Source organism: Gamsiella multidivaricata (genome assembly GCF_025024155.1).
Source record: "Gamsiella multidivaricata strain RSA 2152 chromosome Unknown BC939scaffold_62, whole genome shotgun sequence".
Lineage (NCBI taxonomy): Eukaryota > Fungi > Mortierellomycota > Mortierellomycetes > Mortierellales > Mortierellaceae > Gamsiella > Gamsiella multidivaricata.
In genome coordinates, this window is record NW_026251770.1 from 67217 (window position 1) to 94602 (window position 27386).

A 27386-nucleotide genomic window follows, 5' to 3' on the forward strand; every position below is an offset into this window, starting at 1 on the left:
TTTTTGAATTGACGTTTTTATTATAAAATCTTAAATCACTAATGTGACGGCTTTATCAGTGCACAAAAATTTCAGAAAAATCGTGGCTTGGTGAGGTTTTGAATTGGTTTTCTATTATAAAAATATTTGGGTCGCGACTTCGAAGTCGCTAGCCTAGCATACTAGAGCGCATACACACACGAAAAAAAAATATATATCTCAGGGCCTGAAACGTTATCTGTCATAACTTTATTCCTCTTCACCACTGCATGGTTTCTCAAGACCAAGATGGTAGGCATACATTATTGTTTTATGAAAAACTGTGCTGCATTATGAGGGATAACAAACAAAGAGATAGCAGAGAAAAAGAAAATAAGGTACATTGACTAGTAGATGTGATGAACAGAAAGTGAGGAAAAAGACTATGTCGACCGAAAAAAAAAAAAAAAGATACAGGATTGGCACAATCTTTCAAGAGCTAAACTTGGAGGTCGAGGTTGCCATGGGCCCCAACGGCGGCGAGAACGCGGCTCTGGCAGCTAGTGCACCCGGGTGTGGCGACGTTGCCCCTGATGCAACAATGGCTGCATACGAGGGTGAGCCAGGGTCAATCGAAGACGAGGACGATCCTGGCAATCCCAATCTGCTGGCTGAGGGCGCTAGTGGGTTGATAGAGATTGGTGGCGGCAATGGGTAATGTGATCTCTTACCCGCTCCCAATTTAGCGTTCAGCACACGCAGCACTGCTTCCTCGGGCGATCGTCCCTTGTTCGTGCTTCCATTGAGGAGATTGTTGTTGCTCAAGCTTCCGTTCTTGCTTGCTGCACCTGATGCTACCGCGTCCACAGTGATCGCGCCCACGCTTGATGTTGTCGCCGCAGGGTTCGCTTTGAGACCTTCGTCCTGTTTTACCGATGCTGCATAGCTGAGTGTCGGAGGCGCCTCCGAGAGTACGGTCTCTATCGAAGGAGCTGACCCAGGTGCCAATGGTGGATATTGTGACACTGCCGGCGCTGCAGATGGCTTGGGCAAGGACTTGGTTGGCGTTACTTCATTCGCCTTTGACGTTGACAGCGGTGTTGATGATAGAGATGAGCCCTGCGCATCCTTTGACTTGGACTCTTGACCAGCAAGAGACAGATCGCCTGCAGCTCCAGAAACAACCACTGTGACGCCCTCGCCAGAGCTGTCCTGGAATGCTTCCTCCATTTCTACATCTAATGGACTGGCACCGTTCATGCCGTTTGCAGAATAAGGGACGACCTTGAAGATGTCCCGTCGGCTACCAAACTGACCCTTGCTCTCTCTGTCCTCACCCACAATATCATCATCGTCATCGTCGAGTGGCCGACGGGGCGCATCAAACAAGCATTCACCTTCCTCCTCCTCCTCATCGTCTTCGCCTTCCCGGTTCCAATGCTTCCGCTGTGCTTCCTTGGATCCCAGAGACGCAGCAAACGACTTTTCTGAGCTGCCGTTCGACTCATCCTCGTCCTCGTCGATCTCGCCATGGACGTAATCCCAGCTCGTCTTCGGCTTCCGGATCTCCTTGCCAGAGACTGTCAATTTGTTGCCGACCATGACCTTCATACCGATCCCTATGCTGTTTCGATTCCGGGGTTTGTTCGAAATGCCCTTTGTCTTGACAGAGTTCAAAAACTCCATGCTGTCGTCGCTGCTCTCCTCGTCACTGTCGCCCTCCTCGTCGTCTTCATCATCCTCGTCCTCATCCTCATCCTCATCGCTGTCGCCTTCACCCTTCAAGAACTGAACTTCCTCTCCATCTTCGTCCTCCTCGCTAATGGTCGAGACCTGGCCTCGCTCTGGATTCTGAGAAAATCCGCCCACAGCCCCTGCTTCAGCCTTCTCCTCCTTCTTCTTCTTCTTCTTGCTCTTGGACTTTTTCTTCTTCTTCTTCGGCTTTGGTAGCTCCGCCGGTCCGCCAGCATAGATGCGAACATCGCGATCCGGGTCCTTCTGCAGAATGCCGAGTGCTCCCTGTAGTCGGCTGGAGATGGATTCCTCACTGTACAGTTCACCCTCCATCATCCAGCTCACGACGCGAGAGACCCAAATGCGCACATTCACAACCGCGTCCGTCATCAGCTGCTCCGCCAGAAGCGACAAAAAGTGCTCCTCAAACTCCTCTGCGGAAATGCCAGAGTCGACCAACGACTGGATAATTTGAACCGCTACGACTCGTGATCGGTATCCTCCGTTCGTGGTGAACTCGACCATTTGTCGGATAACCTGCTCCTTGATCGTTGTCGTCTCCTTCTCCTCGGGTTCAGAAGGCGGGGTTGATGATGAGCTTGAAACGCCATTCGAAACGCCATTGGTGTGAGCGGTATCAGCTTTGGACTTCGTGACATTATTGTCGGTCGAGTCAGACAACTGGTGTGTCAAGTCCTCCATCTCCACATCCTCGCCTTCGCCGAATGAACCCAGAACAGGCTCGTCATCATCCGGCGACAAGACATCCTCTGTCCCCTTTGTGTGAACGAACGGGCCGATGCGTGCACTAGCCTCCCAAAGTGCTGGAAACGCCATGACTCCAGACTCGCGAATGGTGGATACGCCGTCTGTACAGGCTCGTATACTCAAAGGCATCAGGTATTCCAAGAGATCTTTGCCCTCAGCAATCTCACACAGCGCCGGTAACTGTCCTGCCAAGGAGTCCCGGAGGCGCCAATTACTAGACCGTTCCAGCTCGTTCCATGCATTAAAAATATCCCGCAAGGCCTCTGACCGACATTTGGGTGACAAACAAGAGATGAACTCTACGACGTGCCCGATAACGCCCTCCTTGACCTCGTCCTCTGCCAACAAACAGTCCGAGAATGCCAACGCCAGATCGCGATCAGCTAATTCGGGTCCGAGAATACGCGCCACCTCATGAAGAGAGCACGCCAGTGATCTCCGGATAGGCGGCCTGAATGTCCCTGCAAGCCTCATATATACCGGCTTCATCTGCTCCCATTTCGACTGACCCGCAGTCAAAATAACAGCTATATGTTCATAATGAAGACACATGATCAGTTCTGGGACTACTTTCCTGTAGTTGGCAGAATACAATTAAAGTACAGAGTAAGGGGACAAGCCTTACCTGGGAAGCTAAAGGCGCACATCACCGCCAGCTCGTGCTCGTTCATCGGCTGGAGCCCCATATCCAGAAAATGATTCAACAGCGAATCCGGGACTTTTCCCTTCTCAAATCCTGCAATGACTTCGCCCAAAACTTCCATGATCGAATGACGTACGCTCCGACTGATATCGGTCGAGTACAGATTGTAAAGCTCCTCCACTTTGCTGGTCTTCATCTCGACTGGCAATGACGACACGAAGGACGCGAGAACTGTACAACATGCGCGTCGGATGTGCCACGTATCGTCGTGAATGAAAACATCATACAGAGGGAGTAGACGGTCAATGACAACTTGCTGATCAACAACCTTGCATAGTGTCCCCAATGCAATCACAATTTCCTAGAGTTGTAAACAAAAGCAAGCTAATAGTATGAGTATGTCGATTGTGGACATTGACCACGGCGGAGAAAAAAAAAAAAAAAAAAGCCCATTGCTGACTAATGTTACCTTGCGGACATAAAACTGTGATTTTTTTACCAGTTTCTCCAGCTTTGGCAAAACAATCTGCGTACACCGGTCCTTTCCAAGGATCGGAGCCAAGGATGTCAGTAGCTATTTTGATCGAATATGATTTTTGGTTATCAGTTGCTGGCAGGGGAAGAAGGTACGAATATTCGCTGATGCTACTTTAATTGCTCGTTTCAAACTCAAATCACTTACCACAACGACGAGCATCTTGCCCAATTCTGCCTCGCCATCTTGATCGGCATCTGGGTACATCGCTGTATTCTGCTGATCGTCGTCCGCGGCAGTATCCGTATTGATGTATAGGTTTTCCAGTCCTGTAATGATCCCGTCCAAAATCTCGCTTTCCAAAACCTGCTCGGATACGTTCTCAGAAACAGCCTTGACTGCCTCGCGTGTCTGATGTGCAATCCCTGCGTTTTGGTCCAGAAGCAGGTTGATAAAGACGAGCGTGAATATGTCGTGCATCAATGGGGGCGGGGATGAGGACAGCTGTGTGTTATTTAAATCCTGATTTTGCTGCCCCGCTGCAGATTCCTCGTACGTTATGACGGTATTCTATTTCATTTGAAAATAAATAACATCTCCATGAGTATGTTGAAGAAAAATGGGTATAGCGAAGAAGAAAAGAAGTATATCCAGGCATGGTAATCATACCTGAAAAAAGTATAGAATGATCTTGTCCAATTGTGCCGCCAATGATTCCCTGACCGATTCTTGAGGATCTGCTGAAAGGTCGCGCACAATCGGAATAACACAGGAAATCGCGTCTCGCACATCCATTACCGGCAAAAGCGTTGTCACCTCTCTTGCGAAAAAGGCTCTATGATACCAAAAAAAAAGAAAAAAAAAAAAAAAAAAGGTCCATTGACAAAATGAGCGCGGGCAATTTTTCATTCATTCTTGTTTCTAAGTATCGGTTGTGCCGCGTCGCCATGAACGAATCGAGTAAATAGCGTACCGATGAAAGTCATAGTCGCTCCTGGACAGCATCTGTGCCTTTTCCACAGCTGAGAGGCCTGGATCTGCGAATAATTGCACGACATCTGCGTCGACGCCCAGCTCCATAATGCTCTTTTCCTGGGGATCTATATTAGAGAAAGATATACGTCCATGCAAAGTTTAGCCACCTGATGCAATCTAAAAAATAATGTTCCATTCGCGCGTGTTCTGAACCACACCAACAACAGTGAAAAAAAAAAGAAGAGTTTCGGCCTTCATACCTGCACTTATTTCTGCCAAGAGCGTTTCTGTGTCGAGGGAATCAAAGGTATCATCCTGTTCGTTTGCAAGGAGGAGGTACGAGAGATCCTTGTCCTCGTGTTCGAGTTGTGTATCATCCTCGTCCGCGCCAAAGTACAGGCCGAGGTCTACAAGAACAAGGTTTTTCAAAGGACAAAGATATTTAGAGCGTTAGTGCGACGTAGTCAGCAAATTATGAGATTGCATGCTGGTTGAATCATGAGAGAGGCTGATGTAACAAGGCGCTTTTTATTTTTGTCTTTGTCCATGACTCCCTTTTTCCTGCAAAGTGCTATTCTCAGTCTTCCGCCATCGATCCCCCTACCAAATATTGACGTTGAGTGTAGCCACTATTTGTTTATTGCACTTTTCCAGGTTCCAATGCACGATGACGAATAGATGTCTCCGGAACCAAAAATGCCGGTGGGCTGTTGAGCTTCTGCTGGATCGCTGTATGTTTCTGCAATCATAGTTGCTTTGCTGCTGCAGTCCTGTTCCTCGTAGGTCGTTACTGCTGTCTAGAATCCATTTCAGGCCGTCATTCGCCGTGTCATTGTTACTCCTTGTTTCGCTTCCGATTCACCTTCCTACTGCTTTGTGATGGCTGTTGCTCCTTGCTCTCCAGATATATTTTCCTGTGGTTCGCTTTTTTTTTTTTTTTTTTTTCCCGCTCATTTTTGAAAAAGAGACAAACAGGTCTCATACGAGATAGACATCCGAGAGAAATCATAGGATTCCGCCATAGTGATCAAATCTACAGTGAAGTATCAAAGCATTTTGGCTGTCCCGAGCTTCGATATTGTATCCAATTCCTGTCAGCGTCTGTGGATTTGGCGGGAATAGCCGTTATTGCATATCCAGTCCTGCCTTCAGCTTGCAGGTTCCAGGTTTCAGGTTCCAGTTCATTGATCCTTGAGCAAAGTCTCATTAGAGTGAGGGGGTCTTACCAGCCATGAGACAGAAGAATGAAAGAGAGCGATGGAGTGAATGGAGAAAGAGAAAGAGAAAGAGAAAGAGATAGAGAGAAGATTATAAAAAAAGCAAAGTGAGATAGACTACAGCTGGATAAGCGAGATGAGAGATGAGAAGGTAAAAGGGACAGGAAAGAAAAGAAAAAGAAAAGGCACGAAACGAAGGAATGGGCTCTAAACGGGTATTGGTGGAGATGGAGGGGAGATGGCGATGGAGTGGGGTAGGGTGCGTCAGGAGGGAGGAAGGGCGGATTCGTTACAGACGAACTTCGTCGTCGAGTCGGGAGGGGAATGGAAGGATGGAGGGATCGATGAGAGAATGGAAGGGAGGGGGAGGGGGAAAGATGATGAGCAAAAGAAAAAGAAAAAAGAAAAAAGAAAAAAAGAAAAAAGAGAGAGCGAGGAGAAGAGAGAAGGAGGAGGAGACGAAATTACAATGAGGACCCCCAGTGGCGAAACAGAAACACAATAATATCATCATTCGATTTGGTTCCGTGTTTGTGCTTTGCGCTTTGCGCTTTGCACTTTGCACTTTGTGGTCACTCTTCACCCTTCCCTCTCCCTCCCTTGTGGCGAATGAGTACTCTTTTCATAGTAATTTCTTACCAGGAAGGAAGGGTAGGGAGGGAGGATGGTCGCTGTTGCCGCCACTGTCGTCCACCAAGGGACTGTCCTGAACAAAAAAGACGCGCGAAGGAGGAGCTGGCTGGCGCCACTACTCTGTATCCCACATCCTTACTACGAGAGCCCCTTTTTTTATTTATCCCTGGCTTTATTTTATTCACTACGTTCCACCACGTTTAATGCTTCAATACTTCAATGGGCCACATGGGAGGAAAGCAGGCACCACATCATTTATACGCGACAGCCATAACGGAAACCATCCCCATCCCCATCCCTCCCATCCCTCCCATCCCTCCCTCCCTTTTCGTTTTCAGCCACCAAATGCCCTTCCTTCCCTTCCGTTCCTTCTACGTCCACAGGTCCCTACAGTGGGCTCTGAATATGAACGAACTCTGCTGCAGGAAACAGGTTCAGACAAACGCTGCTTAATGCAAACTTTCAACTCTCGGGTCGTGAGTTACCTGCTGCTGCTGCTGCTCCTGTTGATGCTGTGATCATCCATTATTCAATTGCTCTCAATCTACAAGGATAAAACTACATCCCCACGACGCAAGAACATGTGCGTGCACGCGTGCGTACAATATCCATACAGCATACAATCTACATGTACAGTGCACAACAGTATTTTTCATGCAGGATTTAACCAACAGCTACCAACAACAACAAGAGAGGTTCTTCAACATCATAGTCATCTTCATCCAAATGAAGTGATAGATTGTCTGTAGTAAGTTAACTGTCATATTACATGTCTTCAAATGGTCGACCCCTCCCCCACTCCTCCTCAGAGCAGAACCCAATGAGCATCTCACTCGAGTAAATCGACTCTTCTGAAATCGCATGGTGTGATTCGTTTCAATCGGATGAATAGATTCAAAGAATTCTTACTCTGCTCGACCTGCACAGCAATGCTGAACTCGTTTTCGTCTTCAGGGACGAAACGAGACATGACATGACAAAGACAAAGGTAAAGACAAAGGACAAAGACAAAGGCAAAAATAATAATTGGTGGCGCAAAAAGTACCACTGAAATGGAACCTGAAACTCATGCCCTGCCCTGTCCTCTCACGACAAAGATGACTCCTGCTGCGCCTTGACCATCGCACCCCCCAAGAAGCTCCGGCCCTTCAACCTGCTCGTCACCAAATCAATCTGTTCGATATGTGTCCTCAATGTCGACACCCCTCCTGTCCCTAGTCCACCTCCATCTCCACCTCCATCTTCCGGAGCCCTGACCATCTTTGGTCCCTCCTCTCCCGTCATTGCAACCCCCACCGCTGCATCTACGATCCTTTCCCTCAGAACCCCAATCTCCGCCTCGAATTCCGTCAGTTTCCAAAGTGCTGCCTGGATCTGCCCCACCGTCGCCTTCCGTTGCCCATCTAGATCCTGGAGGAACTCGAGGTTCTCCCGGTATAAGGTTCGTTGGAGACGGTTCCCACCTAGACGTGACCATAACATGGCCAGGGTCTCTTCGTGTGCTCGGTTCTGCTGTCGTCGCTCTTGGGTTCCGATTTCGTGGATGGATGATAGGATCTGGTCTAACATATCCAGGCTAAAAAAAAAAAAAAAAGAGAGGGCAACATGAAAATAAAGAGAGTGAAATGGGTGGTCAGAGGTGGCATGTCCATTGGCTATGGGAAGAATAATGTGTGTGTGTGTGGGGGGGGGGGGGGGGGGGGGGGGGGGCAGCTGGTATGCGAGAGAGTACCTTTGTAAGACTTCCTGCGATTGCATGATAAGATCCCGGATATGGTTCCTGGCATCCTCCATCGTCGAAACATACAGCTGCTGAAGCTTCTTCTCACTCGCCGCAATTTCCATGCCTATGAATCGAGTAATAATAAAAAAAAAAAAAGGCAAGGGATCGTTTAAAAACAAAAGAAAGAAGACACCATGCTAGAAATCCAAATAATCCGAAAAGAACACCTTACCAAGCGTGCCCGCAAAGAAATCCAGTACCCTATCCCAAACCCTACCTACTCCCAACCCCAACCCCTCCTCACTCCCCCCACCTAACAACCTCCGCTGCTGTCTCTCCAACTGGTCCAATTCAATCCGCAGGTACACGTTTCGGATCACCAACCCATCCACACATCCATTCGCCCGCGCCTGTAAGAACTGCATCTGTCTCGTCGTCGTCTTGGCCCGCGTATGGAACGCCTGCAATTGTCCCACCAACAACTCCTTCGCCTCCTCCGCCAACGTCGAGTGCTTCACCAACACCTTCAAATCCACCACCGCCAGTTCCGCCCGCTTCAACAACATCGCCATGGGTGGACCGCTCTGTCGCGTATGCACCGATAATCCATACGGATCATCCGCTTCCTCACCTTCACCTTCCTCTTCCTCCCCCCCGTCTCCTTCCCCCTCCTCACCCGCGGTATTGCCGCTGAGATCCCAACCTCCCGATCCACTCTCGCCCTGTGTCCGTGAGCTGCCGCTGCTGCCCTTGGGCTTGCTTTTCCGTCCAAGCAATCTCCCAAGCTTATCCCTCACCCGCTTGCGCTTGTTCTTTGGCAAGAATCCCGGGTTCAGGGCGCTCAACGTATCCGCGATCATCTCATACGACGCCGCCTGCTTATTCACGAGCTCTGCAAAATTCGGGATATGCAGCATACCGAGATCCGAAGACGATGATGATCTCGAACAGTCGATCAGACTCGATACCAACGGGATCTTACACACCACCCGCGCTTGGATTTCGGACCGAAAGATCGAAAGACTCCTGGTCAGCGTTGCGAGGAGTAAGATGATCACGACCAGCGCCAGGAGGAACGAGAATAGTGGCCGGAGGATGATCACTGTGCCGAGAATCAGATCCCAGAGATAGGAGACTATCCCGTAGAGGGACCGACCGAGCTGACGGTTGGCCATCTTGCCATAGTGCGTATCGCTCCAGCTGCTGTTGCTGTTGCTACTGTAGGACGCCTCTGCATGGGATGGTGAGGGCGATGGAGAGAATGATTGTGATTGGGATTGTGAATGAGATTCGGAATGCTGCGAGTATGAAGTCGACGCCGACCGTTGGAGCGCTGTCGAACGCTGCTGCTGGTCCTGCGTATTCTTCTTCCGCCGCCTGGTAGTCGGCTCTTTGCTGTCCTTGAGTTCCTTGATATCCATAGTCTGTTCGTTGCTGTTGTTGCTGTTGTTTGTTTTTCTTTCTGTGCAATGGTTGAAATGCGAATGAGAGCTAGCTGTGCTGTTGGTCCTAGTCTGATAATAATATAGTCGCAAAGATGGAACTGAAGGCAAGAGCGGGGGTCAAGAGCGCCAAGCCCAAAGATTACTTAATACAGGCATCCCCACTCCCTCCTCCACACATTTGCTTTTCGCTTCTTATTTGACATGTTTATGTATGTTGCTGTTCCTCCCGCTTTCCACTTTAAAATGAGATATGTATCTACATGCAATCCTAGGTCTCTGTAGTAATTTTCCTTCCTCCTGGGCAAAACGTGGGGGTTTACACCATCGAGTCAACCAGGGAATCACGCATATCCTCAACAATGGCACTGGGTCCGTTATCCTGGAGTTTGAAGACGCCCTCGATGACCGACAACTCTATTGAGGTCGTGTCGAGACCCGCAAAGGCGCACCAGTCATTGACCAACAATCCAGCACCAATCACATCCGAACCACGGTTCACTGTACCAGCGACCACTATTTTTTTTTGTATCAATGTACATTAGGTAAGTTGCAAGCTCGATAATTCCATTAAAGACAAAAAAAAAAGAAAAGGTAGGAGTAAAAGCAACAGGAAGACTTACAAGGAACTTGAAGCAAGGTTGACAATTCATCCTGGTCCTGAATAGACGTACGGGGGTGGACCTACCAAACCCAAACCAAACAAGAAAAATCAATTAGAATACGTACACAACACAATTCCATAACAACTGCCCCTTCCACTCCGACGATAAAAAAAAAAAAAAAAAAGCTTTCTCAATCTTACCAGACCACCCTGGTTGCTCAATGCACAATAAGATCCGACCAAGACATTATCCGCGATCGTCTGACGGAAGACCTCGACCTTCAACACATCTGCAATGATCTCCTCCGTCTCCCGATCGATATCCGGGTGAACCAAGGCCACATAATCATTACAGGCGATCACGTTGCCCAACGCCGACAGACGCTCCTCCACACGCTGGATCGCAACCTTCTCCGGCAACGAATTCCTCAAATGCTGAAGCTCCTGATCTGTCGTCGTCGACGGCACCAGGAGACCGTGGCGGTTACCGACGCAGAGACGTCCGATAATACGGGTGCCCGCAATGCTCGTGTGCACAATCGGGATCACATCCTTCAACTCGGCCTCAAAGACACTGTTAGCAGTAAGAGAGGTAGGGGAGATCGAGAGCACAGCAAAAAGCGGGCATAGGAAGGAAGGGGAGGAGGAGGAGGAGGAAAATGTTGTGTCAGTCGCATGTTCTTCTGTTGAAGGGAAGGAAATAAAGACGATTAACGTTGCACTTTTCATTTTCTTTTTTACCTGTAAAAGTTCTCGGAACCACCGATGGCGACCAAGCAGTAGCTGTTGGTGAGCATGGCAAACACGCCAATCTCGTTGTTGTTTTCGAATTGAGCACCTATATCATTAAAAAAAAAACACCCCAGCAGCAGTAGGAGAGAGTTTGTCAGCAATCCGCAGTTCTTTTTTTCTGAACCAACAAAAAAAAAAAAGAGGACATGATCCTGATCCTGAATGTTGATATGATCGAACGATTGTATCCTTGACTCCCGACTGAAGCATTCCTCCCAGTCCTTACTGAGCGAATGTTGTCTGTCTGCTGAAGAATAGAGTAATATTGTCCATTGAGACCTATTTGCGGGAGGGGAGTTTTTTTTTTTTTTTCTTTTTTTTGGGAGCTCCTCTCTATCGCCCTGCGCCCCGGTGCTGTCTGCAATATCCTGGGTCTGTTATTATTATTATTTTGTGGTAGTCCTCGTAAAGATCCGATTGGCATCCTTCTTCTCCTGCTTCGAATGTCTGTCCATGCCAAAAAGACTCCCTCGTCCCGAAAAATAATAAAAGCATGAATAATTCTTTTGCACCTACGGACAGCCATGACGATAAAAAGTAATAGAAATGTAGAGGAATGAGGAGAGTGCCTGGGATGCTCTTTCTTTGGCGATGCCTTTAAACAAAAAAAAAAAAAAAAAAAAAAAAAAAGGTTGCCCCGCAGCAAACACTGGTGGCTTATTCACACAACTTTTTTTTGTTGTGGTCCCTCAGCGGGTTCGTCGTCACTTTCATCCGCAGTTCGCGTTGGAGTTCGCGTTTTTCACTCCGCAGGCCCCAGGGTGGCAAAAGGTCATGAGGGAACTTCCCTTCCACACCTCCTCTTCACCACCTCGTTTGCTTCTCCCTCACCTCCTCGCTCGCCTCTCCTTCGCTTCCTCGCTTGCTGGCAAACGTGCGAATATATAGCCTGTTGCGTCACTGGAAACACTGCGCTATCATCCTATTTTCGTCTCTTCACCTGCTCATTCTTCATTATAATACGTTAAGGAATTGGTTCTATTTGATCACAAGCGAAAAGTCAATGTTGCTCATTGCTGATGGAACTAGCATTAGTGGCAGAGGTTACTAGGGGGACACCGAGAAAGAAAGGTGGCGCTATATGCTGGTGTGCCTGACTTCCCGTCATTTGCTTCCCTTCGTTTCATCCAATTGCTGCCGGAGGGGAACTGGTGACTGTGAACGTCCTAGTAGGTCTTCCGTGGAACCTGCTCATTGAGGCCCCTTCGGCAGAGGACGTCAATGGGTATGGGTCTCCAGCGATTCTATGTTCTTCAGTTATACAAAAATTAAATATCAGTTGCAGATAGCTATATAATATTCTAATATTCTTAGCGACCACCGCACCCAGTCCATTAACTCGAACATTCGACAATGCAAGCAAGTCTCCTAGAGGACGATGATATCCAGGATCCCTCATGGGCTGCATTCCTTGCACATGCTCCTGGGACAGAATACTTTATGCAATTGAAGCGACCTCGGGACATTACATATCTGGATTTCCTTCGATATTGCCGAGTGTGCAGGTCACAAAAGGACATCTATAGTGGAGTATGGCTATCCACGATCTTACCATCTCTAAGAAACAGTGGGAATCGTCTTTTGGAACAGGAGTGCGCAAGACTAGATCGGGAGTGGAGGAGAGATGCAGCACAAATTGAGACTTTCTGGTCCAGTCTACATGCCAATGAGATTAAGCAGGCCGATGCGCTTCTGAACGAAGAGCGCATGCTCCACCTGAAGCGAAACGCTGTTGGACAGTTAAATATAACTGTTGAAGACTACACTAGGAGAACAGAGGAAAGTCTTGGTATGTACATTAGTTGACATCTGAAGGGGTAAAGTTGAAGAGTACTGACATACATAACTAAGTTCGTTGTTAATTTTATTGGCCGCCAATGGGCATATGCAAGGACGTGGAGGCAAGAGTGACATCCTGCATGGACATCATTCAGGGTCTGTTTTCTTGGACAGTCCATGACACAAAACGCGATAATCGCGTTTGCGGTTGTGAACACAAAACATATTCTGGCATGGAAAATAGTGTTTGATTGGCTACTTGTCCAGTTTAAGTTTTTTGCAGCCGAAGAGCCAATAACAAATGGAGTCAATTCTCACCAGTGCTGTGGGTTGAGTGTAGAGTGGCTGTATTCTTGCCGAGCAATTCTTTGGTACATCGGCGGTACTTTCAGCTATTCTAGGACATTGGTGGACTTTAAGGGTGGCGGGGCTGATGATGGTGGAGGTGAGATATTTACTCGCTACATGTACCTTTTGCCTCATTTCCGCTCGAAGAAGTCTCTTCATCATACAGTTTTTACAGTGGTCCAGAGGAAGTTCAGTGAGCTCGTACAACGTTCTCAACGTGCAGGAGCGATATTCGCATGGTGGGGCGTAGACAGGCAAGAGAAGCAGCGCATCATGTATTCTTATCTGTGGTCCTTGAGCAATCTAGTATTCATGAACGAGTTCTGCATTGAAAGGAAACTGAACAAGGGAGGCTATTATCTTTATCTCATGACCTTTCCATCGAGAAAAAAGAAAATCTCTCTTCTTTCCCCTCTCAGCTGCCTTGTTGTTCGTTCCCGTTTATCCATCATGGAGGTCAAATTCCACCTGAAAGAAGAACCAAACGTGGTTTATACCTTTGTCGTATCCTCTTCTAACACACCAATCGTACAGATACGGCAGAGCATTGCATCAGCAATCCACGTAACTCCCAGCATTATCATTCTTTCATTTACGGACCGTGAGGTATAAAAACATCGCCCAGAGTTGTTTCCTAAATGTTGCATATTGTGAGTCCCTTATTGTACTCTATAGCCTGGTTCTTATTCTGAATTATTAGATGCTGGACCACGAAATACTCTGCTCGTACGAGCTTACAGATACTGGTTCAATAAAGGTACATGTCACCTCCTACCTGATCTGTTGTAAAGCGAGAGGATATTGTCAACTATATACCCCTCATTCACCTCGAGACCCATTGAACAAGACTCTGGCGCTGAGCTACTCATCCAAATAAATTTACTATCACAGTACAAATTTTACTGGGCTTAGGTTAACAATGTGTGGGCGGGTTTCGGAAACCAATATGGCTCCATAGTGAGATTTGGAAGGGTTCAGTACGCTGCGTTAAGGAGATACGGTATGAGAATTGTGCTTCATGGATGCAGGAGCCCTTTCGGCTGACGGACAAAATCTTTGCGTACGAGGACGAAGCGAGAAGTGGTCATCTCGGCTATATCGTTTGTTACAACAGCTCGTACCTTACACGCAAGAGTATGCACAAGATGTTTCAAGACGTCTCTCCGACAATAAGGCGACGCAGTGTCTTTGACAGGGACACCGAGTCGAATCGCTTTCCTCATTATGAAAGCAAGTGTCAGGTCGAGGAAACAGTTGATCCCGGACCGAATGTCATAAATCCGCGATGCTTTATCCCAGGTGGGCAAGATGCAGAATGGCATTGCAATCGGAAGGATGCTAATATTAACATACCTTCTACAATAGACCGACAATGACCCGTGCTGTACGATGGCTCTTTTCAATTTTGTTGCCAACAAGGGTGGGCTTCCTATGACGAAACGAATCCTTGAAAGTATCTCGACACATGTAGGAGCTCAACGGTGTTCCACTGTTTTCACAAAACGCGTTTTATTCTTTTTGAAAGCGGATCAAATTCAGCCATCTGCTTGTGACACATTATTATGTTTTTGCGCGGAGGATATGATGTCCTGGTTGAAAGTAACCAAGGATCTTCAAATTTCGGACGCCTACCCCACACAGACGAGAATCACGTCGCTCTGATCACACCCTTCAATGGATATGTCTGGGAGATTGATAGTACCGAAGAAGGAGACGGAGCACTTTGCCTGGGCAAGGAAGGAACAGACTGGACAGACGTTGCAAAGAGGAGACTCGAGCGATGGACATATGCAGCATGGAAGACTCAGATTCTTAATGACGTGCATGTCATTACTGCCGAAAACTGTACAGTCTAGATACTTGACGACTCAAAATTTGCAGGAGCATTAGGACGGTTTGCATATAGCGAAGGGTTGTATAGAGTAGTGGATTGCAATGAAGGATTGCTTATAGCGAAGAGTTGCTTTATACTGCAAATCCATATTTACGCGTCCAAATCTAAGTAGATCCATATATATTATTTATATCCATACATCTTTGTTATTTTATTTTTTTTTAATTTCTCCAAGAAAAAAAAAAAAAGCAAAAGCAAAACGCGTGTATGTATTAGAGAGATGCAACAGATATTAGTAAATATATACAGCCGTAGATCGCGAAGGGTGATGTATCGGGTTTCGTCCGAAAGGAAAGAGGGGAGCGCGAGACAAAAAGCGAGAGAAAGGATGAATGCGAGTGAAAGAGGAGGGAGTGTCTATAAGAATAAAAAAAAATCAAAATAAAGCCCTCCTCGAACGTGTATGTGTTGTATGTGTGTATGTGTGTAAGTGTATGTGTGTATATGTATGAGAATGAGAGATAGAGATAGAGAGAAAGGAACGCAGGGACGGATTGGATGGACTCGTCTATCGCCGACCATATTCATCGTATCCCTGATGCTGGTATCCACCTCCGACGTTCGAGGCTGCATAACCACCCCCAACGTTCGACGCCGCATATCCTCCTCCCACATTCGGCGCCCCGTATCCACCGCCACCGCCCACATTCGACGCCGCATACCCGCCTCCTACGTTCGATGCCGCATATCCTCCACCGACCTGCGACTCTGCATAATCACCATGTCCATACCCGTTATCGTATCCATGTCCATATCCTTGAGGATCATATCCACCCTGACCATGATGGTCATATCCGCCCTGGTGCTCATATCCTGCGGCGCCGCCATATCCATCATAACCCGCATTGGCGTCGTGTGCATAGTCGGCACCATAGTACTGCTGCTGCTGCTTTTGCGGTTGCACGGGTTCTTCTGCAGGCAAGGCCGCTTGCGCACTGTAGGGCGATTTTGCAGGCGCTGGCTCTGCAGGCTGGTCCCCAAGGTTGCGCAAGAACACCGTATCGGACTCGTAGCTGCGAGGATAGTCTTGATATTCGTCACCATTGATCTTGGATTGGAATTCTCTTGAAGGCTATTTTTCGAGCGAGCAAGAACGAGGGGGGGTTTTTTGAAAGGGAAAACAACTTGGTTAGAGAATGCGCTCCTTTTCTTTTCTTTCTTTTAAATGGCCTTCTCGCAACGTAAAAAAAAAAAAAAAAAAAAAAAATACATACCGAAAGCTTCCACTTTCTGAAGACCCAGATACCAATGGCGGCTGCGACAATAACCGATCCCACGACAATACCGGCCGTTTGAAGGTTACCCGTCGATCCGCCTCCACTGGTCTCCTTGCTGTTGCTTTGAGTCGGTATGGCCGCACTTGTACTGGTGCCCGTCGTCATTGAAGTACCAATATGCGTAGGCACTACTACTCCTCCTCCTCCACCAGCAACAGCAGTAGTTGTCTTGGACTTGGTCGGCTCTGTTGACGGAGTGGTCGTGGGTTGTTGTGTGATGGGAGCGATCGTGGTCGTGGGTACGTCTGTAGTGATGGGATCAACCGTGGTTGTGACCGGCAGAGGCGTTACCGGCGCAGGCGTTGTCGGTGCGACCGTACTCGTTACTGGCGGTGTTGTTGTTGTTGTACCAGCTGAGGGCGAAGGTGCAGGAGCATTGGGGACCTGTCCTCCATCTGGGTCCAAAGCCATTGGCATGATATCGCCGGACATCTGAGGTTGAGGCAGGGTGTTGACGGTCGACACTGCCAGTGCCAGCACTAGCATGACCAGAGTCGTCTTTTTGATATGCATTTTTATATTTTCCTATCCAGAGTGTGGTTTTGTAGTCGGTTTATCTCCTGAGATGTCCTAAGCGAGAATAATGGTGGCTTTTTTTTTTCGTTAGGTCTTGCGTAGTCGTTGATAGCAATTGGAAGGAGGAATGGGGGAGGGGTAAAAAGGAGCAAGGAGCCAAGAAAAGAAAAAAAAAGGAAGAAAGAAAAAGCGAAAAAGTAGAGAGAGAGAGAGAGAGAGGCAATGCTTTGTATGCAAAGACACTTAATGGCCGATGGAGAGAGAGTGGCGGAACGAGCGTAGTAACACGAGGACTGGGCTTGCCCCAGCCTGAGACAGGAACAAGAAACATCAAAGCAGGGACAAAGCAGGCACAAAGCAGGAACAAGAAACATTATACAAGAACCAGAAACAAGGAGAAAAAAAAGCACCATAAAACAATACAAAAAAATAAAGTGGAATCAGGAACACAAAGACAACGGCAAAGGCCAAAACTAGAACCACAATCCCGGATATCATCACCACTCATCCTACTTTTGTAAATAAAATAAAATAGCATTGTGTGCTGAATCGAGCAAAGACAACGAATTGACGCCCAGTCGTCAAAAAAAAAAAAAAGAGCTACGGGCAAACAAGGGCAGGGCAGGGCAGGATCCACCCCAATGGCCAAAAACAAAACCAAGATTAATACGAACTGTAAATCAGCATTTTATGAGCTCTCGGAATAGATAGTTTGCGGTGCACCGGTGACACAGCAACGCAGTAGGGTCCATGTTGTGTTATGTTTTGTTATGTTATGTCATGCTGTGTTGTGTTGTGCTGTGTCTACCCGCCAAGTTAGTTAAGGGAGAGATTAACAGTAGAAATGGGAGTGAATGAAAAAAAGTGTGGGATGGAATGGCATGAGATCTGGCTGGTGATGGGGCACTGCGAGCGAACAGGAGGACCACCAGTGCGGGAGAGAGGGGAGAGGGAGTGCCTGGAGCATCACACGTACACAATCAATAATTGCGTACGGAAAATTAAGATGAAACGGGGGACTCGTTCGCCGCCTCTTATCACCACCGAGCAGCAAACACCACCCCCTGGCCAGCTGTCTGATTGGTCTAATGGGTGTGATCAAAAGGTTGATTCGATCGAGTGTTCATTCGTTGACATGTACCTGTGTTCGCTGGATCAGGGTACAGTGAGGGAAGTGTGGGGACGGACCAATGGCAGAAGGGGAGACGGGGGAAGGATGTGGTTGAGAGAGCGAGAGAGGGTGAGTGAAAAAGAAGGAAGGGATAGGATGAGATGTCCAGGTGGACTGCTTGGAAGGGAAAGAGAGATAGAGAGAGAGAGAGAAAGAGAGAGAGAGAAAAGAAAGAGAGAAAAAGAGAAGGAAAGAGAGAAAGAAGGAAAGAGCGGGCGAGAGAGAGAATGAGAACTAGATCTGCTTTTCCATTCGTGTCGCATCGTATATCATACATCACATCATATACCATAGCACATGTATCAAATGAATGAATATTGGACCCATTAGACGGGGTTTCCCCCTTCTGCCCATCTTTGGTTCAAGGAGGAGGGTCCTCCCCCGCCTAATTTTGTCGACGAATCACACCGCGTACTTTCTTCCTTCCTTCTTTTATTTCAACTGTGCATATTATTGAACCAAAAGGTGCGACCGCATCTAGTCTACAGCTCATCCGACAGCAGCAGGGCCTACTACATCCATTTCTATCTATCTATCAATCGATCGAGTCAGTGTGTTCCCTATTCTGTAGTTAGCCGGCTCAATAGAGTTCCCCTGACCTGCATTTGCATCTCTCTTCTAGCCCAGACCCCTCCCTCTTTCAATCAATGGCTCATCGTATCCCGATCCTCCCCCCCCCCCCCAATGCGCAATGTCCAATGCTCAAGGATTTATAAAAAACAGAAAAAGATCTGCCTGTCCATTCTACCATACATAGGCTAACATGGAATGCACCCTTATTCATAGCGAAGAGCATTAACGTCGTTCCTAATGCAGCAGCACCAGGACCAGCACAGAGCTTATTGGTCTTTTCCTCTTTTTATTTTTAAAAAGCGTAGCAATCTGATGCGATGCACGCGCATTAGAGCTGCTCCCTCGCCCCGTCCATCCCCGGCCTTTGTGTAGGTGGACCAAATCAAGTGGGGATGCTGAAAAGACCAACAGCAAGAGCAACAGCAATAGCAACAATAAGAACAGCAATAATAAGAACAGCAGCAGCATTACAGCATTACAGCATTGCGCCTTTATCGGATGAACAAAGGTAGTTTACGCCTAATTAAAAAAACCCTTCCTCCCCTCCCCCCGCGGACCACGTTTTTTCTATCCGCCCAACTAAAGTGTAACCGTTTAAAAAAAATAAAACTGCGGCGCTTTATTGCTTCTCAACTGAAACAACAGAAAAAAGATAAGAGAAAAAAAAAAGATGAACCCCAAAAGTCCAAAACATCTCAACAATAAAATTTTGCCACCATCTTTATTTTCATTTTTTTTTTGGTGGAACCCATCATCAATAAAGACAAATTAGGGGCGGGCGTTCAGCAAATTATTATTGCATTTGGGGGCGATGTAGTTTCGCGTTTCCGTGGGTCTTTCTTCTTTTTTTCCTCTGCGGCCAAATTAAACGGCGTCTCACGAACCCTTCTCCCTCCTCTCCCCCTCACGGGAATTTAATATTCAAACGGCGATGAAAGTTGTGAGCTGTGGCAATAAAGAAAACTATTATTGTTATTATTATTAGTATTATTATTATTATTATCATCGCCGTGGACGAGCATCCATCCGTTTTGGGACAGATACACAGGCGAACAAGGGCCAGTTGGACAGTCTGGACAGCAGCGCTGTCCTCCCAACAAGAGGCAATGAAGCATCACAAGCTGTAGCAGGCACCGTAGCACGCACGAATATTTGTAACATGAAGTGTGAAAATACAATGGTCGAGAACAAAGACAGTATCTACAATCCCTTACCGGGACCCCCTCTCCTGCCCCTACACACCCACATATCCACACACCCGCTACCACCACTTAAAGTACGGCAAGTTCTTCGTCACAGGCTCAATCCTCTCCACCAGGATCACCCTCCGCTCCCGCAGCTCCCTCTCCCGCTGCCGCTGCTTCCTCAGCTTCCGATCCCTCCGTGCGGCCTGACCGATCCCCCCCACCAACAAATGTCCATCGAAACTCAGCCCCCGCTTCAGTCGATCCGCCCATCTCGGCCGCCCGCTCAGCCCGTGTTCGTCGTCACCGTCATCGGACTTCTTATTAACATCGTTGCTGTCGTTGCTGTCGCCTCCAGGACTCGATATCGCGCCATACCCACGTGCGAAGACTCCACGTCCACGTCCACGCTCCTGTTCCTGCTCCCGCTCCCGCCCCTCCTCCTCTGCCCTTGCTGTTTCTGCTCCTGCTGTGCGGTGGGCCACACGATCATCCTCCGGTGACTTGAACGGGTCCCTGCCCTTGGACGACGTATTCAACAACCCGCTCTCCAAATCTCCAGAATCAGCCCTACTCCTATCCACCGACGGCGACAAGGCCGTGCTCTCGAAGCGGATCGTACCCGTCCGATGATCCTGCTCAGTCCTACTCCGTTGATGACTCTTCTTATTCCCTAACCTCGGTGATCCCGCTCCTGACCGCGGATCTTCTCCTCCTCCTCCTTCCTCCTCCCCTTCCTCCCTCTCCTGCGTACGAACACCACTCTGTACAGCATCACTACTACTGCGTTGTCGCCGCCGTGACCGGGACCGCCCTTCCTCACTTTGCTGACTCGCCCGTCGACGATGACTCCGAGCCGCTTCCGGATTCGTCAGCGTCATGTCGATCGAGACCATATCCCCGACCGATACGGGAGCCAACGTCTGAGACCCTGACCCTACAGCCTGACGGAACCCAGAGTTACCGACCTCCAACTCCTCGTCGAAATCATCGTATTCCTCATCATACGAGAACGCGTCCTCGTCATCATCATCATCATCGTCGTCGTCGTACTCCCCATCGCTGACCACCTGCCGGAAGCTGTCATGCCTCGGCTGCGACATCGCGTCCTCCTCCATATCAATCACCAGGTGTTGCAACGACCCCTGTTTGGCCTGCAAATGGTCGTACTTCAGGAACGGCGTCCCCTCCCCGATCGCCGTCGAGGACGTCGAGAGCGTCTTGGCCGTCGACAATCGATCGCCAACACTCATGATGCTGCCGTAATGTGTGTAGCTGGCCTTGGACGCGTCCATCGTCATCGCCTTGGGTTGTGCATTCGTATACGTCACTCCACCAGGTCCCTCCGTGCTAAGCTGTCCTGACAACCGATTCAGCATCGAGGGCGACACCCCTGGCTCCAACGTCACTTCCTCATCCCATACGACCAGCGCGACACGTCTACATAGATCCATGGGTCCATGCTCCAGATTCTTCAGCGTCTCGACAATATTCCAGCCCTGTCCCTTCATGACCGCCATCTGCTTGTCAAACATCCCCTGGTCAAAATCACTGTCGATGCTGAATAGCCTCCTCAGGTCCGCGATCGTCTCACGCCACCAAACAGGCGAGGACAGCAGAGGCAAGAAGTGATCGCGCGTGGCCTTAGTAAAGGGCTGGGAAATGAGATGACGGGGCAAGAAGAGCCAGCCATAGGGATACGACCGCCACGAATCTGGGTGTTTGAACGGAAAAGCAAGACCGTTGTCGATGGCCGCCACATGGACGTGGTTGGACCCATAATACGACTCTATCGACGCAGCAGGGTCCAATGGTTTGGATGGCCCTGCAGCGCTGTCTCCCTCGGGCGATCCTGATCTAGAACTGCTCCCCCCTGTGTCCTCGTCCTGCACTAGGTCGACTCCGGAGGTCGGCGCCTGGGATAGGTTCGACCGTGGTGGTGTCCCGGGAGGGGTGGCCAGCATGCCATTACGACCTCCGCTCTCGCGCAGAGATGAGCTCAGGGACCGGAGCGATCCACGATCGGAGCTCAAGCCCAACAAGTCGCCTATCCTCGAGTTCCGTCTGGTATCTGCCTGTTGCTGCATATTGCCCTTTTGAACCGCACTCAGGGGACTCGCCACAATAGAGATGCCCTCCTTTTCGCAGTACCGGATCATCCAATTGTCTAATCCACGATCTATACAGTCAACCAAAATGGGCCGGATAGAACTCGTTAATAGTTGGTTGAAAACGCTGCACTCACTCTCCTTGTCTCTCTTCGTCTCTTGTACTCGGCGGACGGGCGCCGCTTCCTTTTTTTTTTTTTTTTTTTTTTTTTTTTTTTCCCTTCTGATGAGTCCTTTACATACCTGTGTTGCGGATAAGATAATCCAGAATGATCATCTTTTCAAACTGCTCCCGGAATTGCTGCTGTAATGGTGGCGTCCAGTTAAACCCCGGTTTGTCGAGCCCATAGCCCTGTCCACCAACCAATCCACCGTACGCTGACCCTGTAATGCTTCCATAAGTACTCGCCCCATCCGTGTCCTGCAAGTTCTGTGCGCTGTCAGGCGATGACCGCCTCCATGCGGACGAGTATTTCCCCTTGGCACCACTGGCATCCCCCACAGAGGCGACGGCGGCGGCCGATTCCACGGGCCAAGGATGGTCCCTCATAAACAGATTCGCATCCTTGAAGCCATTCAGGAACAACTGGAAACTTCCGACCTTATCCGGCAATGGCTTCGCGCCCTTCTGGAGCTTGGCCGCCCGTCTGTCCAGGTAATCGTAGTGGAAAGCAGAGGACGACAGCCAGACGACCTCTGTACTCGGCACGATGTTGAGTTTCAGTCGACGGTCCACAAGTGATGTTGCTGCCTCAGAGATATATCCAAGATTCGGGATCAAGCTGCCAAAAAAAAAAAAAAAAAAAAAAAAAAAGCTCTCGTTAGAGATCTAGCAAGACAAGGAGAGAGACCCTCCTCCGTTCTCCTCCTCCTCTGTGACACTTTACCAGCTACGTCCGAAACAGCATGGGAACAAGTTCCGGTGGATCCATTTAGCCCATTTAGGATTCAGCTGTCCATAGGGCTCCTCGTTCTTGGGTTTGAACACCCCGACAATCTTGCCATCCGTGTTCCTGCAAAAGTACGACCCAGACGATCCCTGCGCAATCCGGAGTGGTTGGATCCCGGAATGGATCGCCTCCTTTACAGAATTCACGATCGACACAAAACGTTCGCTCGTCATGGCTTCCGCATGGTCCGGCGTAAGTGCTGGAGCAGACTTCACCGGCTGAAAAAATAATTAGCAATGATAATGATAATGATAATGATAATAATAATCCCAGAATCGCATAGTGAAAAAAAAAAAAAAAAAAAAAAACGTCCCGCAAGGAAAGAAGAAAGAAAGAAAGAAAACAACGCGTTAATATTTTTCCTGTGCGGTTTCATTGTCCATTGTTATGGAAAATATAACAAAACAAAAAAAAAAACCACAGCCCAATGCGTCCGATGGGGGCTGAAGAAGCATGGGTCCTCCCCTCCATTGTGATCCGTGTAGAAAAAAGTAAAAAAATTGTTGTTGTTGTTGATCCGCGGTATTGGACGGGAGCACATATCAACAGAGATCCAACTCCCCCTATTCAGGCACTCTTTTTCCCATGGTTATCTTGTAATCCTTGGAAAAAAAAAAAAAAAAAAAAAAACCAGCAGCTCTTTTACCTGTCTACCGTCCACGGATTCCAGCACGGGCGTAAACACCGAGGACTGAATCACTCGCTGATCGTACTCTCGCCCCAGTCCCGAGCTCGGTACACGCCGTTGCCGTCGGCCCGACGGCCTGTTCCATCTGGAGGAATGTGTGTTGGCCTTGCCTCCCAACCCGATCCCCAGACCCAGACCGTCGCCCGCCCCAAGCAGCGTTCTCCTCTCTATACCCGCTCCTGTGACATGGCCCGCTGGATTACTGCCGGGGCTACCAGGTAACGTAAGCGGATGGATCCCGCCGTCCTGTGGATAGAGACCGCCGTTCGCAATCGCATCCACGGCCGCACCACTCCTGGCCTGCTCCCGTAAGAGCTCCTCTGGTAAATTATGTGGGTCCGGTCGGATCTCCCGCAGGACCTCTCGTTTCTGCGACTCTTCGATCCCCCGTGGACCCGAGTGGGTCGTGTGCGGATGCTGCTTAGGACGAAGATGGGCCAGACCTGGGCCTCCTCCCCCTGGTGCTCTACTATTGTCGTCTGGGTTCGATCCTGTCAATCGGGCATAGGCTGAGCCAGAGCTGTAGCTGCTGTGGCCGTTGCTGTTGGAGGAGGAGGACATTGAGGGTTTGTCTTTGGTGCCGAGGAGACTCTTGTGCTTGGTGCCAAAGCCAGTGAACTGAAACGTGGACGAATTCGAGTGTTCTGTTCCCGCCACTGGCGCAGACACGGTCATGTAGGGCGTGGGTCGCACCTGTGAGGTTTGGATGGTGGTGACAGTCGACTGCTGGATTGTTGGCGCAGTCGCGGTCGCGGTCGCAGTCGTGGTAGACAGAGTGGGCTGCTGCTGCTGGTGCTGCTGGTGCTGGTGCTTAGAGACAGCCACAGCAGAAGACTGCCGGGTATCATTGTTGCTGCTTTGCCTGTCCAGTGTGACGGTGCCCTGGCGCTGAGGTGTTCCTTCGTGTTCAGCTTGCGCATGGTTTGTGTTGTGTGTCTGAGCAGGAGTCCTGGTGTCGTCGGCTCCTTCCTGTGACTCCTGTTCCTCATATGGAGTATCCTGTTCGTCCTGGCCTAGGGGCAGATAGCCATTCTTGTTGGGCATCGAGTCGAACCTGCCTTGCTAGCTGATCAGCGTTTCCTTCCTGGGAGTCGGTGGAGGACAAAGTTACGGACAGGGTTCTTGTTTGTTTGGGGACAAGGAAAGAAAAGACTTTGTCTGGGCAAAGTCAAGAGAAGTACAAGGAACACAAAGAAGCACGGCAGGGAAGTGTATAAGACGAAGAAGGAGGAGCGAGTGAACAAGAAGAGGAATGAATGAATGAATGAATGAACAAAAGGAGCGGATGGGGAAAAGAAACGAATCGAGAAGAAAGGGGGAGGAGGGGGGAAGAAAGAGAGATAAAGAGTGGACACGCACACAAAAGGAAGGCGGCCTCGTTCGCTTTGGAACGCCCTTCTGTCCGGTGTGCGGCAGAATGATGGGCTGGTTACCATGCTCAGCGTGATCCCACTCGCGGGATGTGATTCGGCCACGCTCCCTTCCTCTCCTTCATCTTCACCATCTTTTTCCTTTTCTTTCCTTCTTTCTTTCTTTCTTTACTTTCTTCAAGGCAGTCAACTCTATCGCAAACTGCGCTCGCTCGCCGCGGTCCATTCCCGCATGACCTCGTCCGGCAGCATGCTCACTTTTATTATACTATTATTTTCTATCACACTGAAGAAAAACTTGTTGGGGGTAATCCAAAAGTAGGGGCAAGTGGCACCGGCAGGAGGAGCGTCAGCAGGAGGAGCATCAGGAGGCAGGAGCATGCATTTTCCATGTATCGTAAAGTAGAGAGGGGAGAAATTTATGCCAAGCAACACACATGGATGGAGCAAGAAAAAGAAACTACGCCTCCATGGACGAAAATTGCGCCCTCGCCCACCACTATGCATGTCCTATGTAGGGATGTGCAGTATGTCCAGAACAAGGAAGCATGTCTTTGACCAAGGCATAGCAATTGAAGACTCCTTTTGGTTTCATAATCGACGACCGGTTGTTTGCTCGTGTCCTCTCTCTCTCTTGCACCAACAAGGAAAAGACCAAAGACCTAGCGTTGTTTCTCTCCACAATGAAACAATAAGAAGACCCTCGCGTATATCCCACCAGTCCACAGGGGTGCACGTACGTAGTGCCACTTTGAGCTGTGCAGTCAAGTCCAAAGGACAGGGGTCGATTGGATCGATTCCAGGGTCCTGATCACGTCACGTGCGAGCCTCCAGGAGGGGAAAGGAGGGGGGGGGGGTGGAACTTGACCTCATGCAAAAAAAAAGGGGACTCCATCCTTGAGTTTGTCTCATCATCTTTTCATCCATCTCCCACTCTCTTTTTCCTCCCTTCCCACTCTTCTTCACCTCCACCCTACTCCACTCGCAAAACACAAACACAGACCCAAAAGGAAACAAGACAAGCAAAATAGCAAAAATGGTTCGTGTGGAAATATCTCGATGGATCTTGCTTTATCGTCTCACTGTGAAAATGCGAAGGCTCAGGCACACCAACGAAACGAAACTGACGCTTCTCATCCTACTTCTCTCTCTCTCTCCACCTCTCTTAGGCTGCCGTCAACAACGATCAGATCAAGGGTACGACCCCCCTCAAACACCTTCTCAGCTGCTTTTCTTCTTTCTCTCTCTTTCTTTCTTTCTTTCTTTTTCTCTTTCTCTTTCTCTTTCTTTCAAGCAAATGGACGCTATAGTGTTTGGACAAAAAAGAACACTTCAGGAGGAAAAAATGGACGATGGTTCATCACCGAAACGAATCACACAGCAGGATGATGAGACCACCCTTTCGGGATGCAAGTAATCCCTTTCGGATGAGGGACCGAATCCATAACGCGTACGCGTACCTGAACATTCAACTCGACTCTCACTCCTCGCACGCATACGCATACGCAATACGAAGGAGATCCTTTTCGTTGCTATTACTGGATGTTTGCACTAATCTCCTCTTTTTTTTTCATCTTCAGGACTGAAGGACGCGTTCAACTTGTTTGACCGCAAGGGTACGGGCAATGTCCCTACAAGTTCTCTCGGCGACCTGTTGCGCTCCGTTGGTCAGAACCCCACCCAAGCCGAGATCCAGGAACTCGTCGCTCAAGCCGATCCTTCGGGTAATGTTTTTTATTTTTTTCAACTTGATTTCGTGACCCCAATTGTCCCATCTCTCTCTCTCTCTCTCTTCTTTTTTGCAAAGGATAGGCAGGGTGTGGTAGTTTTTTTTTTTTTTTGGTTACTCAACTGAGAAATGGAATTTACTTTGTTTAGGTGTTACGACCATGACGTTCGATACGTTCACAAAGATCGCTTTGCGCCCGGACGGATTCAAGCCTGCGGGCACTCCCGAGGAACTCATCGATGGATTCAAGGCCTTTGATCCCGAAAACACCGGATCCATCTCTGTCACAGAACTCCGTCATGGTAAGTTTTTTTTTTTTTCCCTCTCTCTCTTTCTCCCTCTCTCTTTCTCTCTTTCTCTCTTTCTTTATGTCCATGTCCATGTCTCCATGTTCGATCTTTATGAAGAAATGAAAAGGAACCGGATATTTTTCTCATTTTTTTCTTTTCCTTTTTCTTTTTTCCTTTTTCCTTGTTAGTGCTGGCGACTATGGGAGAGGCATTGACCCCGGAAGAGATCGACGCATTCCTGCAGAGCGCCGCCATTGACAAGGACGGAAACGTCAATTACGAGACCTTTGTCCGAGATCTCTTGGCATAGATATAGATCCTTTCTCTAACCCTCGAATTTCCTTCTACGCAAAAAAATAAAATAAAATAAATAACAATAAATAGAAACCATTTACTACGAAACAAACAAACAAGCAAAAGTATCATCATATATTCATGAACAATGAACCGCCCTTCTTTTTTTTTTCTTTTTGTATTTTTTTATTTGTTCTTTTTCGGATACAATGTTGTTGTTTTTTGTAATTTTTTTTTTTTAATTCGGAAGG

At 48.6% G+C, this 27386-nt stretch overlaps 9 protein-coding genes across 9 annotated transcripts; 2 read left to right on the top strand and 7 right to left on the bottom strand.

Moving 5' to 3' along the window:
- Positions 1 to 450: 450 nt before the first annotated feature.
- On the bottom strand, positions 451 to 5302 carry BC939DRAFT_479666 (armadillo-type protein; the record flags this gene model as incomplete). The annotated part of the gene is made up of 8 exons (XM_051558867.1): positions 451 to 2987; positions 3086 to 3464; positions 3573 to 3677; positions 3786 to 4148; positions 4248 to 4413; positions 4552 to 4678; positions 4814 to 4960; positions 5200 to 5302. 8 exons carry the CDS (start codon positions 5300 to 5302, stop codon positions 451 to 453), a joined length of 3927 nt encoding a protein of 1308 aa, XP_051409211.1.
- A 2075-nt stretch (positions 5303 to 7377) lies between these two features.
- On the bottom strand, positions 7378 to 9750 carry BC939DRAFT_265752 (uncharacterized protein). The gene is made up of 3 exons (XM_051551098.1): positions 8359 to 9750; positions 8136 to 8250; positions 7378 to 7979 (listed from the first exon to the last, which is right to left on the bottom strand). Exons 1-3 carry the CDS (start codon positions 9545 to 9547, stop codon positions 7490 to 7492), a joined length of 1794 nt encoding a protein of 597 aa, XP_051409212.1. The 5' UTR covers positions 9548 to 9750; the 3' UTR covers positions 7378 to 7489.
- A 1-nt stretch (position 9751) lies between these two features.
- On the bottom strand, positions 9752 to 11557 carry BC939DRAFT_265743 (eukaryotic translation initiation factor 6). Its single transcript, XM_051551097.1, has 5 exons — positions 11481 to 11557; positions 10914 to 11010; positions 10374 to 10746; positions 10192 to 10252; positions 9752 to 10084 (listed from the first exon to the last, which is right to left on the bottom strand). The coding sequence occupies exons 1-5, from the start codon at positions 11488 to 11490 to the stop codon at positions 9888 to 9890; spliced, it is 738 nt and encodes a 245-aa protein (XP_051409213.1). The 5' UTR covers positions 11491 to 11557; the 3' UTR covers positions 9752 to 9887.
- Positions 11558 to 12646: 1089 nt separating this feature from the next.
- BC939DRAFT_265878 (uncharacterized protein) lies at positions 12647 to 14055 on the top strand. Its single transcript, XM_051551099.1, has 3 exons — positions 12647 to 13697; positions 13792 to 13848; positions 13983 to 14055. The coding sequence occupies exons 1-3, from the start codon at positions 12921 to 12923 to the stop codon at positions 14001 to 14003; spliced, it is 855 nt and encodes a 284-aa protein (XP_051409214.1). The 5' UTR covers positions 12647 to 12920; the 3' UTR covers positions 14004 to 14055.
- Positions 14056 to 15493: 1438 nt separating this feature from the next.
- BC939DRAFT_505824 (uncharacterized protein) lies at positions 15494 to 16775 on the bottom strand (the record flags this gene model as incomplete). Its single annotated transcript, XM_051560719.1, has 2 exons — positions 15494 to 16057; positions 16200 to 16775. 2 exons carry the CDS (start codon positions 16773 to 16775, stop codon positions 15494 to 15496), a joined length of 1140 nt encoding a protein of 379 aa, XP_051409215.1.
- A 1848-nt stretch (positions 16776 to 18623) lies between these two features.
- BC939DRAFT_460376 (uncharacterized protein) lies at positions 18624 to 19126 on the bottom strand. Its single transcript, XM_051556868.1, has one exon. The coding sequence runs from the start codon at positions 18988 to 18990 to the stop codon at positions 18757 to 18759; it is 234 nt and encodes a 77-aa protein (XP_051409216.1). The 5' UTR covers positions 18991 to 19126; the 3' UTR covers positions 18624 to 18756.
- A 657-nt stretch (positions 19127 to 19783) lies between these two features.
- On the bottom strand, positions 19784 to 24496 carry BC939DRAFT_505825 (phosphatidylinositol 3 and 4-kinase-domain-containing protein; the record flags this gene model as incomplete). Its single annotated transcript, XM_051560720.1, has 4 exons — positions 19784 to 21885; positions 22058 to 22596; positions 22702 to 22982; positions 23411 to 24496. The coding sequence occupies 4 exons, from the start codon at positions 24494 to 24496 to the stop codon at positions 19784 to 19786; spliced, it is 4008 nt and encodes a 1335-aa protein (XP_051409217.1).
- BC939DRAFT_460380 (uncharacterized protein) lies at positions 24176 to 24975 on the bottom strand. Its single transcript, XM_051556869.1, has one exon. It carries the CDS (start codon positions 24886 to 24888, stop codon positions 24523 to 24525), a length of 366 nt encoding a protein of 121 aa, XP_051409218.1. The 5' UTR covers positions 24889 to 24975; the 3' UTR covers positions 24176 to 24522.
- A 693-nt stretch (positions 24976 to 25668) lies between these two features.
- On the top strand, positions 25669 to 27215 carry BC939DRAFT_460382 (calmodulin mutant SYNCAM35). The gene is made up of 5 exons (XM_051556870.1): positions 25669 to 25861; positions 25992 to 26019; positions 26403 to 26546; positions 26701 to 26853; positions 27030 to 27215. The coding sequence occupies exons 1-5, from the start codon at positions 25859 to 25861 to the stop codon at positions 27149 to 27151; spliced, it is 450 nt and encodes a 149-aa protein (XP_051409219.1). The 5' UTR covers positions 25669 to 25858; the 3' UTR covers positions 27152 to 27215.
- Positions 27216 to 27386: the final 171 nt, after the last annotated feature.

Excerpts from the sequence above, each read along its gene's own strand:
- BC939DRAFT_265752 (XM_051551098.1), bottom strand. The coding sequence starts at position 9,547 with ATGGATATCAAGGAACTCAAGGACAGCAAAGAGCCGACTACCAGGCGG. Across the intron at positions 8,251-8,358 it reads TTTCTTTGCGGGCACGCTTG|GCATGGAAATTGCGGCGAGT; the intron begins GTAAGGTGTTCT and ends CTCGATTCATAG. Across the intron at positions 7,980-8,135 it reads TCGCAGGAAGTCTTACAAAG|CCTGGATATGTTAGACCAGA; the intron begins GTACTCTCTCGC and ends TTTTTTTTTTAG.
- BC939DRAFT_265743 (XM_051551097.1), bottom strand. Across the intron at positions 10,747-10,913 it reads GGTTCCGAGAACTTTTACAG|TGTCTTTGAGGCCGAGTTGA; the intron begins GTAAAAAAGAAA and ends TACTGCTAACAG. Across the intron at positions 10,085-10,191 it reads AACCTTGCTTCAAGTTCCTT|TGGTCGCTGGTACAGTGAAC; the intron begins GTAAGTCTTCCT and ends AAAAAAAAATAG.
- BC939DRAFT_265878 (XM_051551099.1), top strand. The coding sequence starts at position 12,921 with ATGACACAAAACGCGATAATCGCGTTTGCGGTTGTGAACACAAAACAT. Across the intron at positions 13,698-13,791 it reads TTTCATTTACGGACCGTGAG|ATGCTGGACCACGAAATACT; the intron begins GTATAAAAACAT and ends CTGAATTATTAG. Across the intron at positions 13,849-13,982 it reads CAGATACTGGTTCAATAAAG|TACAAATTTTACTGGGCTTA; the intron begins GTACATGTCACC and ends TTACTATCACAG.
- BC939DRAFT_460376 (XM_051556868.1), bottom strand. The coding sequence starts at position 18,990 with ATGCTGCTGCTGTTCTTATTATTGCTGTTCTTATTGTTGCTATTGCTG.
- BC939DRAFT_460380 (XM_051556869.1), bottom strand. The coding sequence starts at position 24,888 with ATGGTAACCAGCCCATCATTCTGCCGCACACCGGACAGAAGGGCGTTC.
- BC939DRAFT_460382 (XM_051556870.1), top strand. Across the intron at positions 26,547-26,700 it reads CGCTCAAGCCGATCCTTCGG|GTGTTACGACCATGACGTTC; the intron begins GTAATGTTTTTT and ends TACTTTGTTTAG. Across the intron at positions 26,854-27,029 it reads TGTCACAGAACTCCGTCATG|TGCTGGCGACTATGGGAGAG; the intron begins GTAAGTTTTTTT and ends TTTCCTTGTTAG.